Source organism: Drosophila albomicans, chromosome 2R, assembly GCF_009650485.2.
Source record: "Drosophila albomicans strain 15112-1751.03 chromosome 2R, ASM965048v2, whole genome shotgun sequence".
NCBI classification, from domain to species: domain Eukaryota; kingdom Metazoa; phylum Arthropoda; class Insecta; order Diptera; family Drosophilidae; genus Drosophila; species Drosophila albomicans.
The window spans coordinates 23,947,332-23,974,612 of record NC_047631.2 but is presented as its reverse complement, the minus strand read 5'-3'; the positions used below and the strand labels follow the sequence as shown (position 1 = coordinate 23,974,612).

Genomic DNA, 27,281 nt, shown 5'->3' with positions numbered 1-27,281 from the left:
ATCTTATAGTTAATCTTATATGAAATCATATGAGGAATAACTTAATAAAGCCGATTTTACATATGTTGTATCTTATTAACTTTATTCACATACTTTCAAACCTTTCCAATCCTTTGGTATCTTTGATATATTCAAAAATCATTATTTCTTAACTTTTCCCAAAAAAAAAAAAAAAAAAAAAAATACAGAAATAAATCTTGGAAATACTTGATATCAATTATTGCTCCGAAAAAATGTAATGTAAATGATATCACAAAAACATGAAATAACAATGTTGAAAATTATAAAATAATTTATTGGGGTTAAGAAGCATAATTTATGAAGCCTTATTAAATAATTCTTTACACATATTTCTGAAAGAAAAGTAAACTGAATTCACTAAAGTAAAGGAAATAAAAAGAACGGTTTACAATTACCCTACAAACATCCGCAGTATTTTGAAAAACTTGCCAGCCAATAAATTCCGAAAGAAATTAAAAAACATTACATGCACTAAGCCACTTGACTTTCGCTCTTCCAGCTTACAATGAAATACTCACATGCGCATTTCAAGGTCGTGTCCGGCATTGAACCACTTTAAAGTGGCCATTAAGAGCAAAGAAGAAAGAACCAACCGAAAGCGTAAGTTGCAAAAGTAACAATCACAACAGCAACAACAACATCGATAATGGCAAACAAAGCGAAACAATGTAAATGTAAATGTAAACATTATGATTCACGGCTGCGACTACGTGAGATGCCCAAAAAAAATTCACTTAAAGTTGGCCGAGAACGAGGCAAGCGAACAAAACGGTAAACGCTAAAAAGTCGAGGCGTTGAAGTTGCGTTCAAACTTGACAGCAATTTAATTGACGACAATAAATCAAAGAAACCCCCCAACATTAACAATAAGAGTGCTTTGCTCGTTATCGCTGAAGTTGACATTATGTCAAGTGCTTATAGATATGGACATTCTTTATTTGTAATGGAAGAACCATAATCATAAATTTACATTTATTCGAATAAGAAATAATTTAGGTATATTCATGAAATTCAGTTCTGGATTTTAATATAATATTATGTTACAATTTATATTTTTTTTTAGTTTAATTTTAAGAATACATATTTTGAAATTTTTTAACTTTTTTGTAGATTGGAACACTTAATTCCATCAATATGAAATAGAGAAATTGAACTTCGAAACTTAAACATTTTAATTTAATGAAATACAATGTAAGGAACATCTTATGAAATTTTGTAGAGAAAAAAACATCATATAAAACTTTTAAACTTCAATTATTTTACGCTTAAATTATCCTTTACTTTAATAAGTAAATTTGTTTTTAGTTTTTAATATGTCAATAACCTTTGTAAGTATTATTATTTTTTTGAGTATGCTCCATAACTTAATATACATTTTTTATTTGTAGTAGCTAACATTATATTGTTGCTTGACCGTATTTTTTCGGTAGTGTGAACACGCTTTATAATGTTTGCTGGGTTTTTTTTCGCGCATTGCTGTAATCGCCTTGTGACTTTATGGGCCAGGTACATGGACAAGTGGCCGAGTGGCCACCTCGTCTTGGACTTCAAAAAGCAACGGCATGTTACTGTAATTGTAATTGGTATGGAGCGTATTTGGTTGTGGTTTTGAGAGTGTGTGTGTGTATGTGCGTATTTTTATTATGATCTGCTACTGTTGTTGCTACTGCTCTGCCGCTGTTTTGCTGTTAACTTTACATGGGAATGGGGCGCAGAAACACGAACATGTCACATCGTCTAGACGGACACGACTTGCCCGCAATTAACCATAAAAAACCTGACTTTGACCTTAACACTCGAAAAATCGCTGGTCACTTGTCGCCAGCTGCAACAACCTGCATTGGAGGACAAACAGGCGGCAACACAGTTTTTGTTTCCATGCCTTGGCATAGTTGGGCGTACGGATGTGTACAATATAGTAAAATATATATTATATAGTATGTTAAGGCAACACACAAAATGTACAAAAGTCTTTCTGTGCTGTCGCTATCAGTTGGCTGCTATCTTGACGATAAGACAATGGCAACGATTTAAGCCAATATATCGCCAATCGTAAATCATTCTGCAATTTGGGCGTTGCATTTGGCGAAAGGCTTGCAAAGCCCCAAAAAAAAAAATCGATCGAATTGACCTTAACTTGTTGTTGTTGTCGATGTTGTTGAATATTGAGCATTGCATGCAATATTCGAATTCGATACTTTTCTGTGTGTGTCTGCATCAATTTGCGGTGATTGGTGTAAATGGTAATGGGACCAGGCAGATGGCAACTGTGGGCTGCTCAATTTACAATAATGAGCTGCAAGCGTGCAATCTGCGTCAGAGGCGCTGTCAGAAATTGATTTAAAATATATACTAGAGGACACCGTATACGCATGTGAGTGCCGCGATCTGATCTACCATCTACCATATGCCATAATTGCCTTGTGAATTGCCGTTGACTACGTGATTTCAAGTATTTTTGAAATGATTGTTCATAGCTGGACTCAACTACTTTAATTATGATATTTCGTATATTTTTAAGTTATTTTGGAATGGTAATAAATACGTTTAAACTTTCTAAGTCCAAGTGTAAAGTTTGTGGATTTATATTATATATATATATATATATATTATATGATTAATCTAATTTTATGAATTAAAATGAATAAGATTTGTTGTGGCATAAAAATGACGCTACAACAGTTATGCAATTCTATGAATTGCTTATATATTTTGAAACTCTTTTTTATTTAAACTAATTTCTGATTGAAATATTTAATTAAAACTTAATTTGACTAACTTCTGATATTCAAACTCTTTTTTAAGTTTTTCCCGGGGAAGCTTTGTCTAACTTTTCTAATATGTACTTCCTTTGAAATTGATAATTCATTTATTAATTTTACTATATATTTTTAATATTTTTCCTATTCTTATTTGACTTTCTTTGTTTTAAGTAAATTATCTGCAAAAATTCCCTTTCCAAAAAATCCCCTGTTTTTATATAAATTTTAATACTATTTTTCCTACTCCGCTTTGCCTCGTTTTGTTTTTTTGTTTTTCTTGCTTACAAATCCTTTAAGTTTACTATCTACAAAAATTCTCTTTCTTTAAAAAAAAAATACCACTTTTATATATATTTTATATGTTCCTTCCTTGCAAATCCTTTAGGGTTATCTACAAAAATTTCCTTTCCCTTTCAAAAAAATTCCCTGTTTTTAAGCTTAGAAATATGCAACAATTTATTGAATTTAAGGACATGAAGATGGCTTTAAACAATGTCGAATGGCTAAGGAATTGCTTCCTCTTAATGGTGGTAGACAGGCACGGCTGCCACTGGGGCCACAGTCTTGATCACGTGATCGACGGGCACACGGTTGACGACAGCGTTGAAGCCATTCTCGGGGTCTGAAGTGTACTGGACGGTGCGCTTGAAGCCATCGGCATCGATCAGCGAGTACTCGCCACGAACGACATCGCCATCGCGTTCCTCGACCTGGCTCTTGGAGTCACCGGAGAGAGCGTCCTGGACATCATAGCCGAACTTGTACTGGGGATGGGGATCGTATTCATCGTCGTGCTTTGCCAGCACGGGATGGGCGACAGCAACTGGGGCATGAGCCACAGCCACGGGGGCGTGGGCATAGGCGACAGCTGGAGCGGCACCATGGTAGACCTGCTGGACGGGCAGGACACCAGCGCTGACGGCGGCAACGAGAGCAAGGACGGCGAAGTACTGCAAGGATATTCGAGATGGCAATTAGAAAGGATTGCTGGTTGAAACTTTTTTCTTGCTGTTACTTACCTTGAAGGCCATGGCGATTTGGTTTGATGGCTTGGCGAATATCCGAATACTGATGCGAAAGCAGAGAAGCTGTGGAATGATTTGCAGACCGTGGACCACACGGTTTTATACTCTCCAAATTGTAACTCGCGAAATTGAAATTATTATTATTTTTATTATGCCCTTTTTTTTGCGCTTTTTTGCACAATACATTTTTGTCACTTGTATTTATTTTTGTTGCGTTTTTATTGTTGTTGTTGTTGATTTATCGACTCGAAGCGAGGTAATTACGAATACGAGCAGATACACGAAATTTATGCAATATCTGCGACATGTAAATGTGTGCAGATTAGTGTCATAGGTAAGTGGTGCCCATAGCAACAACAACAACAACAACGACCAACCACAGCAACGATCACAGCAACAGCAACATATTCAACCACACCTTCGCCAATTGCTGCTGTTTGACCGCGGGGCATTTGTGACTTCAGCGCTTTCACAATTTCACCTTGAAGGTGATATCGAATTAAATGCATGTATTTAACAATTTATCCGATTGACAGACCTCCAAAACTAGATCCCATATCATTACACATTAATTTCCATTTTAAACCACAAATAAAAAACTTTGCTCTGATCAATTAAAATTTTATAGTAGTAGCTGACCACAAATAATGATAGATTGAGCTAATATAATGAAGTGAAAAGTGCAGCTAAAATGATTTACATAGCTGTAATTAATTAGTATGTATTGTAAGTGATTTTTAGATTTAGTGGAATAATTTAAAATTGATTGAATTGTAAATCTTTACTTTTTGAAATTTAAAATTTGACTGCATCTAAAACTATTTGTTGACTGCAATTTTAGTTGGTATCTTGATAATTATTGTCACTGTTTTAGGTGAAAGGTTAACTTTTAATTAGCTGTTAAATATCAATTTGAATTCATTGATTTGCCTCCAAGATAAAGTAAAACAAACATCACTTTTTTTTGTAAAAATATAATCACATTTAATTGTAAAATCATAAACCGAACATGGAATCAAATCAGGTCTGGGATTGAAGAGTTTACAGGTTCCTCACGGCATAGGCAGGCGCTGTGTATCTCAGGGGAGCAGCAATGGCGGGAGCTGCAACCGCAAGAGGAGCCGAGCGGACGAGGGGTGCAGAGAGGGCAATTGGCGCAGAGCGGACCAGAGGGGCGGTCAAAGGAGCAGCGACAGCCACGGGAGCAGAGCGGACCAGAGGAGCAGCAACCGCAACGGGAGCAGAGCGGACCAGAGGAGCGGCAACGGCAACTGGGGCAGCCTTCACCAAGGGCTCGGCAACGGCGACGATGGGTTCACGACGGACGACGGCATTGAAACCGTTGATGGGATCAGCGGTGTAGGTGACGGTGCGCTTGAAGCCATCGGCATCGATCAGAGAGTATTCGCCACGCACAATGTCGCCATCACGCTCCTCGAACTGTCCCTTGGAGTCGCCAGAGAGAGTGTCCTGGACGTCGTAGCTGTAGGAGTACTGTGGATGGGGATCAACCTCCTCCAGTTCAACGGTCTTGGCGAGCACAGGTGCAGGTGCCACGGCAACGGGGGCAACAGTTCTCAGCACTGCAGCCTGAGCCACGGCGAACATAGCCAGAGCAAAGACGATCTATAATGAAGATTAAAGTGTGTTATGAGTAGTATCCTAGCGTAATCCATGTGTCGCCAGGACTGTTGTAAGTGGTACCTTGTAAGCCATTTCGTTGGATTTGAGTTGGGGGAGGTTTAATCGGTGCTGTGTGAAGCTAAAGCTGAACACTGAATGTCTGCCCAAGTGCTGGCCATTATGTTATATAGTCAACTCGGTGACATTGATGACACCTAATTTGAATTCAATTTTGGCACTCCGACTCACTCGGCCTGCTATTGAAAGTGCATTTTTGGTTCGATGGTTCCAAGAAATCACGTACTTCGGTCACGTACGTTCTTCAGTTCTCCAGGTCGACAGTCGACAGTCGACGACAGTCGTTTAAATGGGAATCTTTAATTAAAAACCCATACTGCATATTATTGAATTTATTTTTATTTATCGTTGTCTGCACAGTTTACAGTTACTACTCGCATATATATTGCATACATCAGTTTCAAATTGATGGTGTGCGAATAAGCGAAAACCATTTTTGATTTTTAATCCAAATGCGAATTGACTTGTAATCAAAAGTTGCGCAAATAATATTCTCAAGTCATAAACAATTTTTGGGTTTTTCTATACTAGTTGGTTTTAGTTTTTCCGATGTATTGCACATATTAATTTAGAAACATTGGAGTATTAAAAAAAATACTTTTTAAAATATTTTAAATAAATTGTTTGGGTTTAAAACATGCTTACTAAACTACATTAAATAACTTAATTAAGTAAGAAAGAAAATTAACAATATTAATATTAATATTATATTAAAAAATATTAGAGTAAAATGTTATTTAGAGTATTCTTAAATTATTAAATTGCTTCAAAATATAAAATATAATTATTTACCAGCAAGTTTAATGGCAAATGGTTAACATCATAAATATGTCTCAAATAGAATATAAAGAAAATATTAATTAGTGTAATTTTCAAATATTAAATTTACTAAAATAAATATCTTGGTAAATATCACAAAACATAAAACTTTATTTATTTACCACCATGTTTAATGAACATTGATTACATTTAAATAAATAAATAAGGCAAAATATGTATCTCTTCTATATTGCAAAATTTATCTCTTAAATTCTTCCCCAGCAATTATAAATATTCCATGCAAAGAATTTTGTGTTTTTATATATGAACCCTATTCTTTCTGTTTGCGAGCATATTGATAACATTTAAATTTAAAGTCAAAGTTTTATACCATGCTACATAAATTAAATTTAAATAAAATTATTTATTGCTTAGACACCATTACACACATTTTGTGCTGCGTACTCTCAATTGTTTAACATGTTTAATGTCGGCTTTACCATTGTAATCTCTGCATCTTAGTGCAACTCAAACTCAAAAACCAGTTTTTGCACCCCCAATAATTGAATTTATGTGGATGACAACACACAACACAAAACTCACAAAACACAAGATATTTCATTCATCTGTACGTATACGTATTATTTGTGTTCGTATGCGGCCTCAATGCTACATTTTCCACACATATTTAGCATAAATGAAGTAAATGAATTGCACTAATTACACGACTTCGTACACGAAGAGAAACTGCCCCGATTCGGTAGCCGGTAGCTTGAAGTTGCGTATAGATCGCTCTATATAAACGCTCAACACGCAGCAGCAGACACAGTTCAATTCACTCTCCGCTCTCAGCAGTATCTCACAACCAAATCTCCAACGCAATGGCATTCAAGGTATGCCCAAAAGACTTTTAAGGAATACATTTCCATATTCATATTCGTTCTCTTAGTTCGTCGCACTCTTCGCCCTGATCGCCGCCGCCAGCGCTGGCGTCCTGCCCGCCGCTCAGGTCTACCATGCTGCTCCCGCCGTCGCCACCTATGCCGCCCCAGCTGCCGTTGTCAAGACAATTGCCCCTGTGGCCCAGCATGTGATCACCAAGGCTGCCGAGGAATACGATCCCCATCCCCAGTACAAATACGCCTACGATGTCCAGGATGCCCTCTCCGGCGACTCCAAGAGCCAGGTCGAGGAGCGCGATGGAGATGTGGTCCGTGGCGAGTACTCTCTGGTCGATGCCGATGGCTACAAGCGCACCGTTCAGTACACCGCCGATCCCATCAACGGCTTCAACGCTGTCGTCAACCGTGAACCCCTCGTCAAGGCCGTTGCCGTTGCTCCCGTTGTAAAGACCATTGCTGCTGCCCCCGTTGCCCACTATGCTGCCCCCGCCGTGGCTCACTATGCTGCCCCAGCTGTGGTCAAGACTGTGGCTCCCGTTGCCCACTATGCTGCCCCAGCTGCTCACTATGCCAGCTATGCCGCCCCCGCTGTTGCCTACCATCATTAAGAGTGTTACTCTGCCAGTGATTTGTTATAGTTTTATATCGAAGAATAAATGTTAAAAGTACTTTCAAAATCAAGAGATCTTTTCATCTGAAACAGCATTTCCATTAGCTCCTAACTATCATTAAGCAATTCGGCCTAAATTATTGCCAATTATGTTTGGCACGACATTGAAATTTGAAGTTTGCAATTGCGTCTCCATTGGCCACATTCCTCAACGACATGAAGTAAATCCTATAATGAGATAATACGTGATTTCAATCCTCCAAATCCCAACTTAAGTTTGATAAGCTTATTTTAACGATACATTTATCGGTTGTACTTGAATCAGATTACTCAGTTGCTATTGCTTGAATCAAGGTTTAATTCTCTCTTTTGATCAAATATGGTCAGCTGCGGATTTTGGCTTTTCCAATTCCGTTTCAAACATGACTTGGCCGATTTAATGCAAACTGGTTTGGCACTGACCAGACGTACGTCAAACGAAATGGAATACAATAGCTTCTAGAGTAGTTTCATGAGCTTTCAGTTCTTATTCTATTTTTGTTGCGGACATAGACAGTAATTGGTCAACAAGCGAAAGTAACTTGAAAAATCATGGAATTCTTAAAATAACTTTTAAGATTTAAATATAGAATAACATAGAATTAACAGAAGTTTGATTTTAAATATCTGATGAGTTCGTAAGCATAAATATGTAAATTATGAATCATTTTTATAAAAATAGATAGAAATTTATTTAACATTTTATTCATGACTCCTAATTAATATTCTAAATTATTCCTGACCTAAATTTGATTGAAGACAAAATATGTATGTTATTTAATTAGTTCAAATAAGTAAAAATAAAATTGGATAACCTTATTGATAACGTTTAGAATATTCTATCTAATTATTGTTCTTACTTTTCTTAAAAGATTCTACGACATTTAAAAATTTGATAATTTGGTGCTATTAACTTCAAGCTAAGCTATTTATGTTAAGTGTCGTATGGTTTGGAAAATAAGGAGAAACTCGATTGTTTAAAGATTAGTTAATTATTGTAATTTATTTAAAACATTGGCAAGTTTCAGTCAACACACTCAACAAAATGGCATTTAGTAGTGCTGGGCCAGGTGGACGGCTGGGGTGGCATAGTGAGCAACTGGAGCGACGGTCTTGACCACAGCTGGAGCGGCGTAGTGAGCGACAGCTGGAGCAGCATAGTGAGCAACTGGAGCCACAGTCTTCACGACAGCTGGGGCAGCATAGTGAGCCACGGCGGGGGCAGCATAGTGGGCAACTGGAGCTGGGGCAGCGTAGTGCGCAACGGGGGCAGCAGCAATGGTCTTCACAACGGGGGCAACGGCAACGGCCTTGACGAGGGGTTCACGGTTGACGACAGCGTTGAAGCCGTTGATGGGATCGGCGGTGTACTGGACGGTGCGCTTGTAGCCATCGGCATCGACCAGAGAGTACTCGCCACGGACCACATCACCATCGCGCTCCTCGACCTGGCTCTTGGAGTCGCCGGAGAGGGCATCCTGGACATCGTAGGCGTACTTGTACTGGGGATGGGGATCGTATTCCTCGGCAGCCTTGGTGATCACATGCTGGGCCACAGGGGCAATTGTCTTGACAACGGCAGCTGGGGCGGCATAGGTGGCCACGGCGGGAGCAGCATGGTAGACCTGAGCGGCGGGCAGGACGCCAGCGCTGGCGGCGGCGATCAGGGCGAAGAGAGCGACGAACTGTAAGTGAATTAAAGAAGTACTGTACTCCTGGTACTGATGACTATGGCTATGAGCATACCTTGAATGCCATTTTGAGATGCTTGGTGTGTGACTGGATGCGTGTGCTATCGAGTGAAGCGAAGACTGCAGTATGATTAGAAATTGGACTGAGTGCGGCTTTTATAGAGCAAACTGAGCAATTGCTTTGCCAGCTTAGGAAATGGGCAAGTGCATGCCCGAGGTTGTGGGTTTTGTTGCGGCTGCTCATTATGAACAACCAAATTACACACACCGCACACAGTAGAGCACACACACACACGCACACGTACGCACACACATTAGTGGAGACAAAGGGAAGCGAAAGGCCGAGTGAGTTGAGTCGAGTCGACCCGAGTGCAGGGCGAACGAACGCAATATCTTAGCCATTTGTTTGAGGAATGTGGAGCAAATCGGGTCTTGTCTGGCAATTGGACATACTACAGCTATTGCTCATGCTCATGGACGCGCGTCAAGCGTCGAGGTTCCGGACTCAGCCAGATCTGCCTTTAGCTCAAATAGCCCAAAAAAAAAATCTTTCTGCCCCGGGGGCTATTTGACATTCAATTTGTGTGCGCGACATTACAATTGCAAAAATTGCCATTGTTGCTACCGGATACTTTGGCATGCCAAACCGGTTACCTCAAATGCGAAAATATACAGCTAAACTAAATTAAATGAAATGAAATGAAGTGAAACGAAATGAAATAAAATACTACACGAATGTGTCTGTGTGCTCCGATTGTTGACTCTTAATGCGCCAGATCATGCTCAATTAATGATAGCTATAAGTACGCCGGGAAAAACCAATTCTGGAAGCCGACTTTTTGAAAACAAAAAGAGTTTTTATTTGCTGATTTTCTACGTTTTATTATAGAATATTGTTTTTGTTATACATTTAAGAATCCATTCAAGGAAGAGTTTAATAACTTAATAGAGAATACAATAATTTACAAAAGAGAACAACACATTAGGGAGCTTTTATGACAGTTTTATTAGAGTATTCTCACTGTGTTATATTGTCCTATCTAGGTAAGATGACACTCTAAAGATTAAGGAAAGAGGTATTGTGGTTAGAGCACTATAAATTCTAAATAGACTGTATAAGGTCGGTAAATAACAATAGCATAAGAGTTACATAATTTTGATAGCAGATGGAAAAAGGATAAATAATAAATTTTGTACACCTCAGAACTATTAAAGGAGAAAAGGCAATAACAGATTTTAACAATCCGATTTCTTGTTTGCCTAAGCAAATAAATATTAAAGGCAACAAATAAAAAGATTAATTTAATGATGAATACCATTATGCTGTTTACATAGCTGAATATTTTTAAAGTTATAGGAGCCTTTATATGTTGAGAAGTTGAACTTTATCCATGGTAAGAATACATATTTTTCTTTATCTTCAATCTCGTAAATGAAATAGAGAAACACACAGTTTTGATGCATTCAAAATTATATTGAAATATTTACAATAGAACTATTTAACAAAGATCTTAGGGCACTAGAGGAATGTGTTTGGGGGCAATGAGTACATGGAATGGGGAGATGCAAAATAATACTTTCATCGGTGCACGCTTCGGCCTTAATGGTGGTAGTAGTCGCTGGCATCATGGCTGGCTGGGGCAGGAGTCTCATAGCTGGCATAGTGCTGAGCTTGATGCTGCTGCTGCTCGTGTTCGTAGTGCTGTGGCTCGTGCTCGTAGTGAGAGGGAGCAGCATAGGTGGGAGCCACATAAGCGGGGGCAGCATACGACACTGGAGTCTTCAGCACAGCACTTGGGGCAGCATGATGATACTGCACGGGAGCAACTGGAGCGGCAGCAACCACTTTGTGGTGGACATGAGCGAGAGGTTCACGGTGCACGACAGCGTTGAAGCCGTTCACAGAGTCAGCGGTGTACTTGACAGTGCGACGGAAGCCATCGGCATCATCCAGCGAGTATTCGCCCTGGACAACATCTCCATCGCGGGATTCAACCTGGCTCTTAGAGTCGCCGGAGAGAGCATCCTGCACATCGTAGGCAAAGTTGTACTTGGGATGAGGATCGTCGGGATAGACCTCATGGGCGTGGGCGTGGGCGTGAATGTCGTGGGGCTTCTGGTAGATCACATGCTGTGGCTGAGACACTGCAGCGTGGTAGAGCTGTGGTTCCAGGTGTTCGTGGTGTTCCACAGGAATCACGCCAGCGGAGACGGCAGCAACCAGAGAGACCAAAGCGAGCAACTATAAAGCGTATGAAAGGAGTGAGAGGAATTAGAAATTTTTGGGATATTCAGGAAATTTCAGAGACTCACCTTGAAAGCCATTTTGCAGTTTATGTGAAGGGTTTTGGTGTTTGGATGGGTAACTAAGCTGTGGACGCGATGTACTCCTTCTCTGAGGGCTGTGCTTTGAATAATAATTTAACATCCAGTGCATTTGTATTTATAGAGGAAATTTTCGGTTGGGCACCATGGCCGAATGGTCCATTGTGGCTGGCCTTTCTTTCACTTTTTCGTAAAGTTTTACAAAAAATAATTTGAAATTGAGTTTTAATTCATTTGCATGTCGTTTTGTATGGATTTTTTTTTGTACCCAAACGTTAACAAACGCCACGAGATTTGCACCCACGAGTCACACCCATTTGGGCAAACTTGCTCTCGCACAACGTTATGAATGGAAGACGGACGGAATCGAAAGAAAGAAAGACGAAGAAAAAACGAAAAAAAAAAACGGCAGAAAACAAAAGACTTAGGCGAGCAACTTGGCTTTGATTGCCGACAGCGTCCGAGTCGAAGACGTTTGCCGGCAACGGCAACAGCAACGGAATCGGAATTGGAGTTGGGGTCGGGTTCGTATTCAACTCTCGAGTCATGTAAGTAACCCAATAAAGACAACTTGATCGATGCCAGCATTGCACTTGACACACACCCCCCACCTAGCTGTCCAGCTGCTCGCGCTGCAATGACCCAAAAATAAAATACAAAATGATTGAAAAAAAGACGAAGAAAAAAAAATTGAAACAAGTATCTGGCCCATGTCCAAGAGCCTCAATGAGCTGAGACTTGTAATATCTGAGCTTTCAGGTTGAAGCTTTTCTCAGTTATTATTTTGTATACCATCGACTTACGGCATAAGTGCTCAATCATGCCACAACAAACCTACACACACACACACACACACACACATTATGTTAGCACTTACATACATACGGTATATAAAGTGACTCAACTCTTTGCAAAATGATGTAATGTTTGTTGTGCTGCTGCTCGCAATTCGAGTTGAAAGAATTTCATTTAAGGTCGTTTCTAGGAGTGCAATAAATGAGCTTTTACAAAATGTGCCACTTGAAGGTTGTGGCATAATTTGAATGAAAGATTATGCTAATTAACTATAGCGTAACAGTATGACAGATCATTTAGCTATCTCTTTTATCGCATTAAATTCGCAACAAATATGTTTACGCTGTGGATATTATTTCACATCAATTTAAATAGTGTAATACAAAAGTATGAATCAAGAGTCAACATTTTTAATAGTTTATATACTATGATGCTTGAGCAAATAAACCTTAACTTAATGTGATGACAGATCATTTATTTAACTCTATTATCACATAAAGATTACACTGATGCCTTAATATAATAGCGTTTGAAATGTATGTGGATATAATTGATACTTAAATTAATGTATATACATAAATATTTTAACATACTACTAAACTAATTTCAACAAAAGGAGAGACTAAGAATCTGACCTAACAAAATTTTTATTGGTGTAAATTCTCAGATTAATTCCTATTTTCTTTCGCTTCAATCCTTCGCTTGGCAACAAATTTAATTCACTTTTGCTGACTGAGCCTCCTCTAATTAATTTCAGCTTCAATTAATTACTAAAGTTCAAGCTGAGACTTTTATGACCTCTGCCAATAATTCAATGCCATTGGCGACTTTCAATTTCAATTTCAATTCATTTTAATGGTTATTTGTTTATAGAAAATTTGCCAAAAATAAGAACAATTAAAAAAGTGTTGCTCTTAGGCGAGAAAGGTTCATACTCATTACTCGACCATTATGCAAACATAAAAGCGCTAATCACAAGTTCTGATCTCCTCGGGGTCTGACGTGCGTCTGGCCAGCGTCAAACCAGTTCCTCAAAAAAAAATGAACCGAGTCACGTTTGGAACGGAATTGGAAAAGCCGCTGGCTGAAGTCGAAGTCAAAGTCAATATCGAATGCGAAGCCGGCAACAATTTGCCAAATGTATCAACCGGAATCTGAAGCTAAGAATTCCCTTTGGGGGCTACTCCAATCACGGAGATAACCACAGTCTGGTATCAGTCCATTGTCTGCTGATAGGATTAGTTAATTTTCATGGCAATTGTGTGGAAGTGTAACAAATGAAGTCGTAATTGAAAACTTCATTTGACTTTGGAATTTCAATGTCGCAGCAAATTTAATTGGCAACACTCTCAGCTCTTGGCTCCAAGCTATGCGATTGGGGTGTGTATGTGTGTGTGGGTCTAAGCGGTTAATGTTATTTCCCAAAATTAAAATCAATTCACAATTTACACCTCAAATTGAAGCAGTGCTTCAAGCGATTTAAACAAATTGAGTTGTATTTTTTCATGTATGCATTGTTTTATTGTAATGTCAATAAATAAATGTACAGTAAAATGAGCAACGATTCTATATAGTACACACAACAGTCAAGGACTCAACACTTTAATGATGGTAGGCAACAGCGGGGGCGGCATAGCTGGCATAGTGAGCAGCTGGGGCAGCATAGTGGGCAACTGGAGCTGGGGCAGCGTAGTGAGCGACAGCGGGAGCGGCATAGTGAGCCACGGGAGCAACGGTCTTCACAACAGCGGGAGCAGCGTAGTGGGCAACAGCTGGGGCGGCATAGTGGGCAACTGGGGCGACAGTCTTGACCACAGCTGGGGCAGCGTAGTGAGCAACTGGGGCAGCAGCGATGGTCTTCACAACAGCGAGGGGTTCACGGTTGACGACAGCGTTGAAGCCGTTGATGGGATCGGCGGTGTACTGGACGGTGCGCTTGTAGCCATCGGCATCGACCAGAGAGTACTCGCCACGGACCACATCACCATCGCGCTCCTCCACTTGGGCTTTGTTGTCACCAGTCAGTTTGTCATCGACTCCATAGGAGAAACGGTACTGGGGATGAGGATCGTAGGTCTCATCGGAGGACTTGACCACCACCTTCTGGGCCACAGCCACGGGAGCAGCATAGGTTGCAACTGGGGCAGCAACTGCGTGGTAAGCCTGGGGCACGTAGCCAGCGCTGGCAACGGCGACGAAGGCGAGAGCGAAGACAAACTGTGAATAGAACCGAGAGATAATCCATTAGTTCTCATAAGTTTATCCATTGTCCCAAAAGACTTACCTTGAATGCCATTTTGCTTGGGGTTTTTTTTTTTGGGTTTGGTTGAGTTCTTTACAGAAGCAAGAGCGAATGTTGAATGATACTGCTTCTGGGCTGGGCGAGATATTTATAGTCAGACGAATGTGTTTTCACCGATAGCCAATTTGATTATGTCTCTACATACTGTGCATACTACTTGCACTCATTTACTCACACTCACACTCACATACTCATACTCATATTCACAAGTCGCATTCGCACTCGCATTCGTACCTTAACCCATACCTTTAAATTTGCCTTTACCTTTGCCTTTGCCCGTAATCGTAAGGTGCTTAACTGTGGCCTTCTGCATATCATGTTCGAAATTAGCGCAGTCACCGCGACCGTTGGCTATCCAAGAGATTGTCAAGCTATGCTGTGGTCCGGAGTGCGGAGTGCGGTGTACACGCCTGTGCTGTGGCAAGTGCAATTGCAAAAGGCTAAATTATTTAGAAAGGATTTGGGTTTTCCTTGCAGCCATAATAACATCGTCCCACGTAGCTGCAATTTGAGTGTTTTAAGACCATTAAGATGAAATGAAAATAATAACTGCATTCGTTGAACTAATTGCTCTAATTGAAATTTTGGGATTGTATGGGGTATATTTATAAAGAACTTATGCATTATTTAGCAATCTGATTGTATGTGAAAGGGTGAAACGATGCGAGTCAGTTGTGATACATTATTTTTATATGTTATTGAAAACTCAAATCAGAAATGATAAGAAATTAAAATAAGCTATGGAAGTGATTTTATACTATTCATTAAAAGAAAATATGTTTAGAATATTTTATATATACATTTTATTTGATATTATAATTTAAAGTCATTTTTGTATTATTTTGTATAGAATATTATGAAATATTCTCAATTTCATAATATTTTTTAAAAGCTTAAAGTATATCATAGGATTTTAAATGCTTTTAATTTAATTATTTTAAAATTCCTAAAACACATATATTAACATTTGTATTCGTAAGGGTGATAAAACCATAGAAGAGAAACAATTTATCTTTAGAAGGGATTAATTTATTGAAAATTTAATTAGTTGAAAATATTTTGTTTTTGTTTTAGTTGTGAATATTTTAAAAAGCTTTTTTTATACACATAATTTATATAATTTATAATATAATATGAATTCCAAAAAATTTTCAAATGTATTTATTTGTATCTCACAGTATTTCTTAATAATTTGAAATATCATTTATTTTTTAATTTGATCACATTTCAATTAATGTGCGTTTATATATATTCTTTATAATATATTCTTATCATTTTGTAAAATCATATAGAAGAATATAGAAGAATTCTTTTTCAATTACCAATATTTCTAGAACGTTCCTAAAATTTCAAGATACATGTTCAGCAAGTCAAATCAGTTTAGATTCGGCATGTTATGTAACGTCAGAGGTTGTTAGCTTACAGATTTATGATATAGATAAGCAATCATTGAATACTTGTATACAAATTAGATTAATGAAATGCTACATACACGGACACGTGTAAACAAGAACCGTTAAGCCTTTCTAAGTCTGGAAACTTATATCCGCTCAATGTTCTCGTATGTGTGGACAACCCCTTCGCCAATGATCTTTCTCTTTTTGGGCATGGTTCTCGCCGATCTCTCGACGCGATTAGAGCTGCACACCCACAGTACTTAGCATCGAACAGGAAGTACGTTACCAACACTATTGCGAATGCCAGTTCGATTCGCTGTGCGAGTAATCGAGAAATCGACAGCCAACAATCAACGTCGAGCACATTAAACTCTGGCTGTCACCATGGAAATAATACGCTCACTCGCAGCAGCGCAGCCGCGTCGTTGATTTGCTATATAAGTTGACGCTTACGTCCAGAAAAGTATCATTCGCAGATCAAGTTCACTTCTGTAAAGAACTCAACCAAATCCTCCACTCAAGCAACATGGCATTCAAGGTGAGTCATACCACTGGATTTTTCGACAATGGATAAACTTATGAGTACTAATGGATAATCTCTCGCCCCCCCCTTCACAGTTTGTCTTCGCTCTCGCCTTCGTCGCCGTTGCCAGCGCTGGCTACGTGCCCCAGGCTTACCACGCAGCTGCAGTTGCTGCCCCAGTTGCCACCTATGCTGCTGCTCCCGTCGCCGTCGCCCAGAAGGTGCTGGTCAAGTCATCCGATGAGACCTACGATCCCCATCCCCAGTACCGTTTCTCCTATGGCGTCGACGATCAGCTGACTGGTGACTCCAAGAGCCAGGTTGAGGAGCGCGATGGTGATGTGGTCCGTGGCGAGTACTCTCTGGTTGATGCCGATGGCTACAAGCGCACCGTCCAGTACACCGCCGATCCCATCAACGGCTTCAACGCTGTCGTCAACCGTGAACCCCTCGTCAAGGCCGTTGCCGTTGCCCCCGTTGTGAAGACCATTGCTGCTGCCCCCGTTGCTCACTATGCTGCCCCCGCTCCAGTGGCTCACTATGCTGCCCCAGCTGTCGTCAAGACTGTGTCTCCAGTTGCCCACTACGCTGCCCCAGTTGCCCAGTATGCTGCTCCAGCTGTGGTCAAGACTGTTGCCCCAGTTGCTCACTATGCCGCTCCAGCTGTTGCCCACTACGCCGCTCCCGCTGTTGTCAAGACCGTGGCTCCAGTTGCTCACTACGCTGCCCCAGCTCCAGTGGCTCACTATGCTGCCCCTGCTCACTATGCTGCCCCAGCTGTGGTCAAGACCGTGGCTCCCGTTGCCCACTATGCTGCCCCAGCTGCTCACTATGCCAGCTATGCCGCCCCCGCTGTTGCCTACCATCATTAAAGTGTTGAGTTGAGTCCTTGACTGTTGTGTGTACTATATAGAATCGTTGCTCATTTTACTGTACATTTATTTATTGACATTACAATAAAACAATGCATACATGAAAATATTAAAACAAATTGGTTTTTAATTTAAATAAGGTAAATGCTGAAAGACAATAGAATACATAAATAGAAGAGTCCCCTGAGAGAAGTTCTTTAGTTCAATAGAGACCAATAAATATTTATTTGACATTTGAATCACTAAGCTAATATTTTAATATTTTTGTAAGCTATTTGTTCAATTGACATTAACCAATAAAAGAATTTACGTTGATTTAATGATGCCAAAAATATCAATATCGTATGTCAATTTAATATAGAGCTTGAAAAGTTTACTTCGAAGAGAAACACACTAATAAAATCTTGAACATTTCCATAAATATTTTATTGTTTTGCTGACATATAGTTTGATTATAATAGCATTTTTATGTGCTTTGGGTGTTTCAACTCGTAATGAAATGAAGAAAGTGCTTGTTATTCGATTTGTTTCTACCTGGATGTGCATGGAGATATGCAATTGCAATTGCAGTTGTTGTTAATTGGGAAGGTCGTTCACATTATGCGCACTATTATCCTGTTTTTGTGTGCTGCTTTACTTCATCTTTTTGTGTTGAGAGTTCATAACTTGTTTGGCGGCACGGCAAGAGGCGAAACAACGGAAAAAGTTCACAGACATTAAAAGGCATGAAAGGATTGGCAGTCGTAGTGCTGCAATTCATGTCCTGCTGGACTTTTGTTTGAAATTGAAATCCCCTTAAGGATGCTTCATGCCGCATTTTGTAGTCGTCAGTCGTCAGACGCGGACATCGGGTGCAATGAACTGGCTTTTCCACTACCTCTACCTCTGCTTCAGCCTCTTCCTTAACCATAGTGATCCTTGCTGTCTGTTCGTCGTCTGCAGACTGAAGAATCCAAATTCTCGCCAGACCTGACACAAGACACAAGAGAGACTAAAGGGGTCATATTTGCATTTGAAGGGAGGGCTGGACGCTGGCTGGGGTTTCAAAAAACTGAATAGCCTCGGGGTCATGACTTCAATTTTCAAATGACAAACGGATATTTTGATGGTTTTGTGTCCTCCAGAGTAAATAACCACAATTATGCTGAAATCCATGCAGTCAAGTACAACAACGAGTACTTCAGTTAAGTAGTCTAGTTTCCCACAATGCTTCCCCCAATCGTAAAATGCAATTCTAGAGTCTGTCTGCAGACGTTGCACCTGTTGTTTGTGCTTGTTGTCCAAAAAGAACTATTCTGTCGAGGGGTAGTCCAAGGTCGAAGCTTGTAACTGATGTTGCTGCTGTTGCAGACCCTAGTTTTTGGGTTGTTTGCCACAGATTTTTGCTTAAATCGAAGCTAATCAAGTGGAAGATTGCCACGTTTTTTTCTTCGATATATCGACTGAGCGCGTCTCAGAGTGTGCGAGTGTGTGTGTGTGTGTATGTGTGTGTGAACCCTTTTCAACTTCATCATCATCATTATTATCATCTGCCGCTGCAACAACAACAACAACAGTAATGCAAACCGACAATGCAGACAAAAAACTGAAGACAAAAAAAAAGAACGAGCAAAAATGAAATGAATGTAAAACCCGATCAAGTGAGCTAAAGGATCGCCCCGTCGCGACGGACTTGCCAAAAAGGGAGAATCGAGAAGCTGACTGTAAACAGGCTTTTGCTGAATCTGAAGTCTGACGACTCATATAAATAGAAGTGATCTGCTCCTGGCTGGCTCATTCAGTGTTTTGTGCTGAGTCCAAGAGGTTGGGCCCACGGCCAGCAATCGTGCAACATTTGGATTCGTTTCGGTATCGGGTGAACAGTCGTCGTCGTCGCAGCAAAGCTCATACCAGAGATCACACAGAATGCAGATCTGTAAAATGTAAATGAACAGATACAAGCAAATCGCCGATCGATCGTTTATTTAAAACTCTTTCTCTTTTGCAGTTCAATTGGATCGCTACAGATCGTGTTTGCATCTGCCTCAGCTGTGCTGCGCACTTCAAATCCCCAAATGGAAAGTAATCGTTGACTGAACCCAACCCCACCCCCAACTCTCTTTCACCACCATCCATCCATCCGACCGCTCGGCACATAACACCTCCAACACTTTCGGCTTGTTTGGCACCGCACATCCTAAACATCATCCAGCACCGACCGGCAAAGCAGCACCTGAAGATGAAGTTGAAGCTGAAGTTGACACGAAATTTGTCGGCGGCAAATTGGCACTTGATTGTTAGCCACGGCCAATTCGCTTTTTGGCACTCATCACAAGGCATTGAATCGCACGGACCCGTTGGAAGACCCCCCAAAAACACTCTCGGCCCTTGTACAAAATTTACATTCGTGATTAAGTTTAGGTGTAACCAATAAACACAAAAAAAACTACAATAGGCTACCAAAAACGAACATGTTTTTTGATTACCACAACTCATCTTTTTTTTACAGATTACAGACTGAGAGACAGACTGTTTATAATAGTCTTTGATTATTATATTATTTTTTGCTTAAAAAATCAGTTACACAAATATTTTAGTTGCACATTAACAATGTTTCACGTCTCAATTATTTTACTTGAGATGTTTGGCAAATTGAGCGTTTATCTCATCATTTTTGAGTCATCTTTAAACTGTGATGTGTTTATTAAAAATAGCTGTGAATTGTAGGGCAGTGAACCCATTACTAATGAGCTTTCTTCCACGAAAACACTGAAGGCTTGACTGTTTTGAACTTGTTGTATGAAAAGAAAGAAAACAAGAAACGTCGGCCACTGAAAACATAGTTAAAGAGATTTTTGGATGAGTTTGAAATTGTAAAAATGAAAGAGAAACATTTATTTAAAAATGAGAAGCTACGCTAACTGAAATGTTAATTCGCTAGTGAACAAGTTTGTGAATTAATTTATAGTTATAAAAATCAAAGAAAATATAGAACAATATTTGAATATCTATTTTTCTAGACAACTTTGCTTAAAGCTTATAGAAAAAGTACCTACTATTCAACAATTATTTAAATACTGTTTTCAAAAATGTCAAGTACAATATGAGCTATATTTCATTTAATTCATTTAAGCTTAAAACTGTCAAATTAAGATGTTGATAACACAATATCAACTGCTAACGAGTAACATTCTCAGTCCAATTAACAAGAATGATACTTTTAAAACGAAATCTTTCAAAATGAGAACCTTAACTAATTTAGATGCCAAATCTGCAAAGCTGCAACTTAACTTAATTCAAAAATACATAAAACGGATTAAAAGCGAAACAAACCTAAAATAGAGAAAAAGAAACAAATGTAATTTAAGTACGATTATAAAAATATGCATGAAAATGTTTGAAAATATTTCGTTATGATTACTTGATACAAAGCGGCCGCAAGTGAACCATAATTTATGTATATCAAGGTCAGAGGGGCCCCCACAAAAGCCTATGACTGGAACTTATGGATCAAAAGAAATAAGCCAAACATACTTACAAACAAACATTCGAGATCGCGAGTCATGTGTGGAACTGGCAAAATGTAAGTTAAGAGCAAACAGGTTTGTATTACTTTAATTGCTATTATTTCACTTGTTGGCCAGTTGCCAGTTGCCAGCTGGTAGTTGGTAGTTGGTAGCTGGACGGGACAGGGCCGTTAAGGTTTGGTGTACTACATACTTTGACTGACTTTGTTGAAATTGAAATTTCTCACAAATAAGCATAAGCAACAACAACCGACAACCAACAACCAACAACTGAAGCAGCCGAAAACGTTGACTATTTTTGTTGGCTAAATGTTTGTAAATTTCATGTTACATACTCGCATATTTGTCGGCGTCATCGTCTTCAGTTTCGGCTTCGTCTTCGTCTTCGTCATCGTGGCCAACATTTGTGTGTTAACGTGGCTAACAAAACGCCGGCTCTTAAAAAAAGCGTCTTGCTTTAATGTGTTAATGGCCAGTTATCGTAATTAATCAGCTCAAATTCCAGTAACTCCGACTCGTTAACCGATAAATACAAATTCAGTTTTTTTTCACTTTTCGAAAATTGAAACAAATGCCAAAGACCTGTTGACGTTTTGGCTGCCACCGAATGTGGCCAAATCGATTTCGATTTCGTTTTCAATTTGTAATTCTTTTTATTTCTCGTTGGAATTCCAAAAGTCTAATTAATTTCAATACAACATTGACCTTACTGTCCTCAGCTCGTGCAGCTCTTTACGCTTAGCTCTTTAAGCCCTCATTCAATCGCAATATGTGGGTTTTGGCCAACGATGGTCGAGTGTCGAGTGTGCAGTAATTTAATTAATTTAAATTAAGCAGGACACGCTCTTACCCACCGAAAGTAAACGAAACAAGAGTTATTCATGGGCTTGGCGAATGCGTAATGCCCTTGCCAGCTAAATGAAGTCCATTGTGTTGGATTAATAACTGCGGATTAAAATATCTAACAGCAATTGAATAATAAACTTGTTTAGTTTGCTTGCAAAGTAAACAATTTTGGTTGACAAAAATTGAATTTAAATGTATTTTTACATATTTGAATGCTTAGTTAAATGCTTATGCCTTTTGTAAGTGTATAAAGATACGCATCCATTGGGGATATGTGTTAAGAGCGGACCCTACCACATGCCAGCTAGTAACAGAGGATGCGGGGAACATTGTGACATTGTTTAGGTTTTAGCCTGCACTCGACATAGACACGGTACTCGACAGGACGACAGGACACCAACTGCACCCAACCAAGGGCACCCAGCAGCAGTTGCTAGTCAGAGGCAATTTTGACAAACACTCGGGCCTGGTGATCAATCTTAAATTTTCACCGCTTCTGTCAGAATTGTGCGTAGTCGACGACAGGGGACTGGAACTCTGGCACTGAGATCCGGACCCGGACTTGAATTGGGATTGGGATTCAACACTGGAACTGTGAGTGCGACTGCGACTGCGACTGGGACAGCATGTGGCATAGTATAGTAGCTATTCCAGCAACTGAACTTCACACAGAATGTTGACAGGAAGGCCGAAAAAAATAAAGAGAATGTAGAATGCTGGTTGACGAATGGGCTCAGCTGAATTCCTTGGGGATGCAAACTGCGACCAATGACCAAATGAAGCATAAATGTCCGCACTTCAAAATTTCAATCAATTTTTCACGTGCTCTCTGCTGTATATTGGTAGAAGTGAAAAGTGAGAGAAAGAGAGTCTATGAATATTCTTAAAATGTAAAATTGATCTCCATTATTCTGATGCAATATCTTCAAATATCTTTCTTAAATTAAATTTATACTGACTGCTGATGAACAAAATATGTATAGTATAGTTTAGTAGATAAAATTACCATAAGTCTTTATCTTTAAAATGTCTTTTAAATAAAACTCATCTTTAATGCAATTAAACAAATTGTAGAATAAATTATGTGCATTAAAATAAAATAAAATAAATTGCAAAAATACTTGAGGTAATTTGCAAATTATGAATTTTTGGCAAAACTCCACCACGCTTTAGATACATATGTATCTTTTATCTTGAAAATGGTTTCTATTTGCCTTACGTATAGGTAATCCCACAGTTCACAGTTGCGTATGCTGTAAGGCAACGGTATATGGGTTTAGTCCCCTTCAACGCCTGTAACTCATCCATCATTAGATGTCAGAGTTTTTGGAAGGCAGGAGCACATATTTTCCATTCTGTGGAATTGTAAAAGGTGTAGAAAAGTGTGGAAGCCATTGTCACGTGAGAAGTGTTTTCTTTTGAGCACCTTTTGGTTCTCTTTCCATGCAGTATCTTAATTAATGCTTAGAGAATTAAGTTTGAGGCAATATTGTAAGTAGTAATTTATTGATTTATTTTATTTCATTTATTATTAGAGTCTAGATGTCTTTAAAGTTAATTGTATTGGAATTTAGAACAACATACAAACATTACAAACACTGAATTTGCATTAAATAATAATTACATAATGGAAATTTTTTTTAGTTGAATCGCAAATGGATTCAATTTGGAATTTCCCCATTTGATTTGAGCTACACGTATTTTAGAATATTTACATTAAACACAAATTTGAGAAATTTGAAAGTTGTTTTTTGATTTCTGTATTCCATTTTGTAAGATAAGTTCTATATGTATATATAGTAGGCTTATAATCAATTTCTGATTTGATTAGGACTGCTGGAAATGACAGTAAAGTATTTGAAATTTTTACTAGCTATTTACAATCGGAGCTTAATTTTATTTGCGATTCGGCTTTAAGCCAAATGTGAATTGCCCAAGTGGTATTCGTTTTATTTGTTTTTGTATTTCGAATGATAGCTCAACCGATCGTTGGAGAGCCTCTAACTAGAGATTAGTTCTTAGATCTGTCTCGAAGATAAGTATAGACTGAAGCATTTTATGACTCTACCTACATATCTACATACACATATAAGGACAGACGCATTAACTTATTTACAGATAAAGTGCTTGCAAATGACAGTTGAATTTAAGGACATACAAATCAACTACATCGATGACATTGCAGTTTATTTACACACTATACTCAATACTCAAATATTCTATTGCCCTACATCGTCCACCTACCAGAACTAACTCAGCTGATAATACTCGGGGGCAAAGTCATTAGCCAAATTGCTCAGGAAATTAAAGTCCGATGAGCTATTCGAGTTCTCCAATCCGCTGATGGCAGCCGTTGAACCACCAGTGTTGGCAAACGCCTGCAGCTGTCCACCAGGTGCTCCGTTCAGCACGAAATTGGCATTTGCATTAGCGTTGGCTATGTGAACATGTGGACTGGAATTTGGCGGAGCACCCACAACTTGAACTGCAGCTCCTGGTACCGTGTTATGGTGGCCATGGAGATGAGGATGGCCCTGCGCCTGCATATGATGCGGATGATGGGGATGGGTGTGAGTGGGCGGCACTGGAGGCTGTTGTTGGCCAGGACCTGCCTCGTAGTAACCGCCGCCAAAGTTGTTGTAGCCATCACAGTTCTCCATTTGCAGGCCAAGTGCGCTGTACGTCTCCCCAGCGCCAATGTGGTGCAAGTGTCTGTTGGGAAAAAATCAATATAAATAACTGTTTTCTTTGCTAATTTAAAATTAAAGAGTCTGGCGCCATTTCGTTTAGTTAAGCTTCAAACGTTTTCGTTATCTGAGTAGCTTGGTTGCGTTATTCGCTTTGACCTTGTTACTTCGCACATAGATGGCGCCACACAAGTAGTTGAAACTTACTGTTGGTGATTCAGGGGCGTCTGCTGTTGTTGATGATGCTGCTGCTGCTGTTGTTGAAACACAACCGACTGGTGTTGGTGTTGGAAATTCATGTTGTCGTAATAAGCACCACCGGTTTGTGTCTTGGGATCATAGAAGTTGCCGGGCCCGTTTATAGGTGGCGCTTCAAAGTCACCAACTGGATGATGCTGCTGTTGGTGTTGTTGATGGTTCATGTACGCGCTACCACCGTTGGTGTCGTTGTAGTTGTAATAGAACTGCTGCTCATGTTGGTGTTGTTGCTGTTGTTGACTATTCGGGAGGAAAGCGTTGGTGTTGGCAGCATTGGTGTTTGGTTTCGGACTTAGATATTCGCCGTGAAGCGGTTGTTGCTGCTGCTGTTGTTGCTGTTGCTGCTGCTGCTGTTGTTGTTGCTGCTGCTTGTGCGGGATGTGATGCGGCGAGGCGGCAAATTCAATGTCATATTTGCCATAATAGTCTTGCGGCATTTGCTGCGGCGGCTGCAATGCCTTTGGATTCGGATTTGCATTCGGATTGGCATAGTAGCCAGGACCAGGAAAATAACCAGCCGGACCAGCGGAGTTGTTGCTCTCACTCAACGGGGAGGCAATGGCAATCACATTGGCATTGGCGTTCTGATATCGCTTCTTGCCAACGGCCTTGGACGCGGGCTGATTCGAAGCCACGGCATCCGAGTCGCGGCGGAAATTCACCAAACTGGGGCCTGAATCATAGCCAAACGGCGAGGCCTTCGACGAGGTGGACACGGCCTCCTTTTTAATAACCTGTAATTCCAATTATGTGGACACATTAATGGTAATGCTTGAGGTAAGATTGAGGGGGAGGGGTTGCTAAATTTACCTGATTGTGACTGTCGTCCTTTTTCTTGACCTTGATTGGACTCTCGTCGATGTCCTCGTCCAGGCTGACGCTGGACGCAACGCTGGAATCGGCGCTGATGACATTCGAGGCGGATACGGTGGTGCTGCCCAGCAAATTGGACGAAATGCCCGTTTCCAGCGATGAATTCGGAGTCACTAACGGATAAATAGTTCAAGTAAATGGGAATCGCTATTGAAATTATTCGCTTGGTATACTCACAACTTCCTGCACTGGGATTATTGTTGGTGGCGCTGGGCGTGTTGTTGTTGTGTCCTCGGGAATTGGACGTGGAGTCGGGTATATCATCGGAGGGCAGCTCGCAACCTTGACACGATTTCTTCGAATTCGAGTCTGCGTTTCACGGGAAACAAAGTAAATCAGTCAATACGCGTGCGAAAATTGATGATTTGTTTTTATAAAGAATAAAGAAAACAGCAACAAAAACCAAAAAGAAAAAAAAGGTGAACTAAAGCTGAAGATACTACTCTCGACACGAAAGGGGTTAGGTTTTTCGATTTGGTCGCGTGAGGAGAACAGAGCACTAAGCGACTCTCTCGGCGAAATGCAAAAGTTGAGCCCTCCTCCGGCTGACAATGATTGATAAGCTACAGCAAATTCTACTCTTCTGCGTAAAAGCCTCGACAAAAGTAAAAGTGACCCGCTAAGACCAAACTTGCTCATCTTGCTCTTTTCTTGGTGGTTCTTTTAAGCCATCGTTGCCATCATCCGTTTTCTGTGCACAATTTGTTATGCTTCTTCGCTCTTGTGGTGCTTTAAAGTGACCCAAATCCCAAAGACATCTGCTTAGGCCAAACATTAACGAATGGATTTGTTAACAAAATGGAAGAGCAAGCAAGCCTCAGTTAAGAGCTTTTGCAAATTTAATTGGGAATCTATTTTTAGATCTTTAATTTTAATTGCAAACTGGAGCAAAGATGAGTAAACGTTTTTTTTAATTTCAAATATAATTTAAAATACAGAAAAAATCATTCAAAAATGTAATTGATTTAAGATATTAAGTTAATTTTGTAGTTTCAATTTTTGTTTAAAATTTAGAAAAATTAATTCCACTTGAATTGCACTGAATCTCATTTTAAAATTGGTTTGACATTAGATGTTTAGTTGAGGTACAAAGAAAGCAAAGTTATAATTTGATTTAAGTGTTCGTCATATTTCTTTCTCTATTCTTAGCAACTTCAGCTCTAGTTCAGATATGAATATAAAATTTTGAAATCAGTTTTCTGCACTTACTGCTGTCGGATTGATCATCGTCACCTTTGAGACTGTCTTTGTTGTCCTCGTCGTCTGTCTTGGAGAGCGTTTGTCGTTTGTGCTTCATGCGACGATTCTGGAACCAGACTTTAACCTGCAAAGGTAGCAAGAATGCGAAATAAAGGTGTGAAGGTGAACAATTAACAGCAAAGGAAAG

At 39.7% G+C, this 27,281-nt stretch overlaps 8 protein-coding genes and 2 long non-coding RNA genes across 11 annotated transcripts in view; 3 read left to right on the top strand and 7 right to left on the bottom strand.

The window, feature by feature from the left end:
- Positions 1-3,246: 3,246 nt before the first annotated feature.
- LOC117574119 (larval cuticle protein A2B) lies at positions 3,247-3,862 on the bottom strand. The gene is made up of 2 exons (XM_034257773.2): positions 3,803-3,862; positions 3,247-3,733 (listed from the first exon to the last, which is right to left on the bottom strand). The coding sequence occupies exons 1-2, from the start codon at positions 3,812-3,814 to the stop codon at positions 3,305-3,307; spliced, it is 441 nt and encodes a 146-aa protein (XP_034113664.1). The 5' UTR covers positions 3,815-3,862; the 3' UTR covers positions 3,247-3,304.
- A 922-nt stretch (positions 3,863-4,784) lies between these two features.
- LOC117574115 (larval cuticle protein A2B) lies at positions 4,785-5,721 on the bottom strand. The gene is made up of 2 exons (XM_034257769.2): positions 5,513-5,721; positions 4,785-5,434 (listed from the first exon to the last, which is right to left on the bottom strand). Exons 1-2 carry the CDS (start codon positions 5,522-5,524, stop codon positions 4,850-4,852), a joined length of 597 nt encoding a protein of 198 aa, XP_034113660.2. The 5' UTR covers positions 5,525-5,721; the 3' UTR covers positions 4,785-4,849.
- A 1,383-nt stretch (positions 5,722-7,104) lies between these two features.
- On the top strand, positions 7,105-7,829 carry LOC117574116 (larval cuticle protein A2B-like). Its single transcript, XM_034257770.2, has 2 exons — positions 7,105-7,161; positions 7,218-7,829. The coding sequence occupies exons 1-2, from the start codon at positions 7,150-7,152 to the stop codon at positions 7,776-7,778; spliced, it is 573 nt and encodes a 190-aa protein (XP_034113661.1). The 5' UTR covers positions 7,105-7,149; the 3' UTR covers positions 7,779-7,829.
- Positions 7,830-8,841: 1,012 nt separating this feature from the next.
- LOC117574376 (larval cuticle protein A2B-like) lies at positions 8,842-9,625 on the bottom strand. The gene is made up of 2 exons (XM_034258210.2): positions 9,566-9,625; positions 8,842-9,504 (listed from the first exon to the last, which is right to left on the bottom strand). The coding sequence occupies exons 1-2, from the start codon at positions 9,575-9,577 to the stop codon at positions 8,872-8,874; spliced, it is 645 nt and encodes a 214-aa protein (XP_034114101.1). The 5' UTR covers positions 9,578-9,625; the 3' UTR covers positions 8,842-8,871.
- Positions 9,626-10,981: 1,356 nt separating this feature from the next.
- On the bottom strand, positions 10,982-12,036 carry LOC117574113 (cuticle protein 21). Its single transcript, XM_034257767.2, has 2 exons — positions 11,824-12,036; positions 10,982-11,752 (listed from the first exon to the last, which is right to left on the bottom strand). Exons 1-2 carry the CDS (start codon positions 11,833-11,835, stop codon positions 11,111-11,113), a joined length of 654 nt encoding a protein of 217 aa, XP_034113658.1. The 5' UTR covers positions 11,836-12,036; the 3' UTR covers positions 10,982-11,110.
- A 2,124-nt stretch (positions 12,037-14,160) lies between these two features.
- On the bottom strand, positions 14,161-15,007 carry LOC117574114 (larval cuticle protein A2B-like). Its single transcript, XM_034257768.2, has 2 exons — positions 14,915-15,007; positions 14,161-14,847 (listed from the first exon to the last, which is right to left on the bottom strand). Exons 1-2 carry the CDS (start codon positions 14,924-14,926, stop codon positions 14,233-14,235), a joined length of 627 nt encoding a protein of 208 aa, XP_034113659.1. The 5' UTR covers positions 14,927-15,007; the 3' UTR covers positions 14,161-14,232.
- A 1,800-nt stretch (positions 15,008-16,807) lies between these two features.
- Positions 16,808-17,843, top strand: LOC117574112 (cuticle protein 21-like). Its single transcript, XM_034257765.2, has 2 exons — positions 16,808-16,867; positions 16,948-17,843. Exons 1-2 carry the CDS (start codon positions 16,856-16,858, stop codon positions 17,722-17,724), a joined length of 789 nt encoding a protein of 262 aa, XP_034113656.1. The 5' UTR covers positions 16,808-16,855; the 3' UTR covers positions 17,725-17,843.
- A 1,551-nt stretch (positions 17,844-19,394) lies between these two features.
- Positions 19,395-20,169, top strand: LOC127565801 (uncharacterized). Its single transcript, XR_007955195.1, has 2 exons — positions 19,395-19,646; positions 19,712-20,169. It is a non-coding gene; the product is annotated as an uncharacterized LOC127565801 (long non-coding RNA).
- Positions 20,170-21,099: 930 nt separating this feature from the next.
- LOC117574121 (uncharacterized) lies at positions 21,100-22,464 on the bottom strand. The gene is made up of 3 exons (XR_004572755.2): positions 21,566-22,464; positions 21,242-21,276; positions 21,100-21,193 (listed from the first exon to the last, which is right to left on the bottom strand). It is a non-coding gene; the product is annotated as an uncharacterized LOC117574121 (long non-coding RNA).
- A 1,734-nt stretch (positions 22,465-24,198) lies between these two features.
- LOC117574111 (homeotic protein proboscipedia) overlaps positions 24,199-27,281 on the bottom strand; it is a 35,871-nt gene continuing 32,788 nt past the window's right edge. For both annotated transcript variants that reach the window (XM_034257762.2, XM_034257763.2), the window contains exons 4-8: positions 27,104-27,218; positions 26,072-26,203; positions 25,832-26,007; positions 24,971-25,755; positions 24,199-24,788 (exon numbers count right to left, since the gene is read on the bottom strand). In XM_034257762.2, coding sequence (XP_034113653.1) covers positions 24,326-24,788; positions 24,971-25,755; positions 25,832-26,007; positions 26,072-26,203; positions 27,104-27,218 — 1,671 coding nt within the window. In that variant the 3' untranslated portion in view covers positions 24,199-24,325. The remainder of the gene's footprint in view (positions 24,789-24,970; positions 25,756-25,831; positions 26,008-26,071; positions 26,204-27,103; positions 27,219-27,281) is intronic.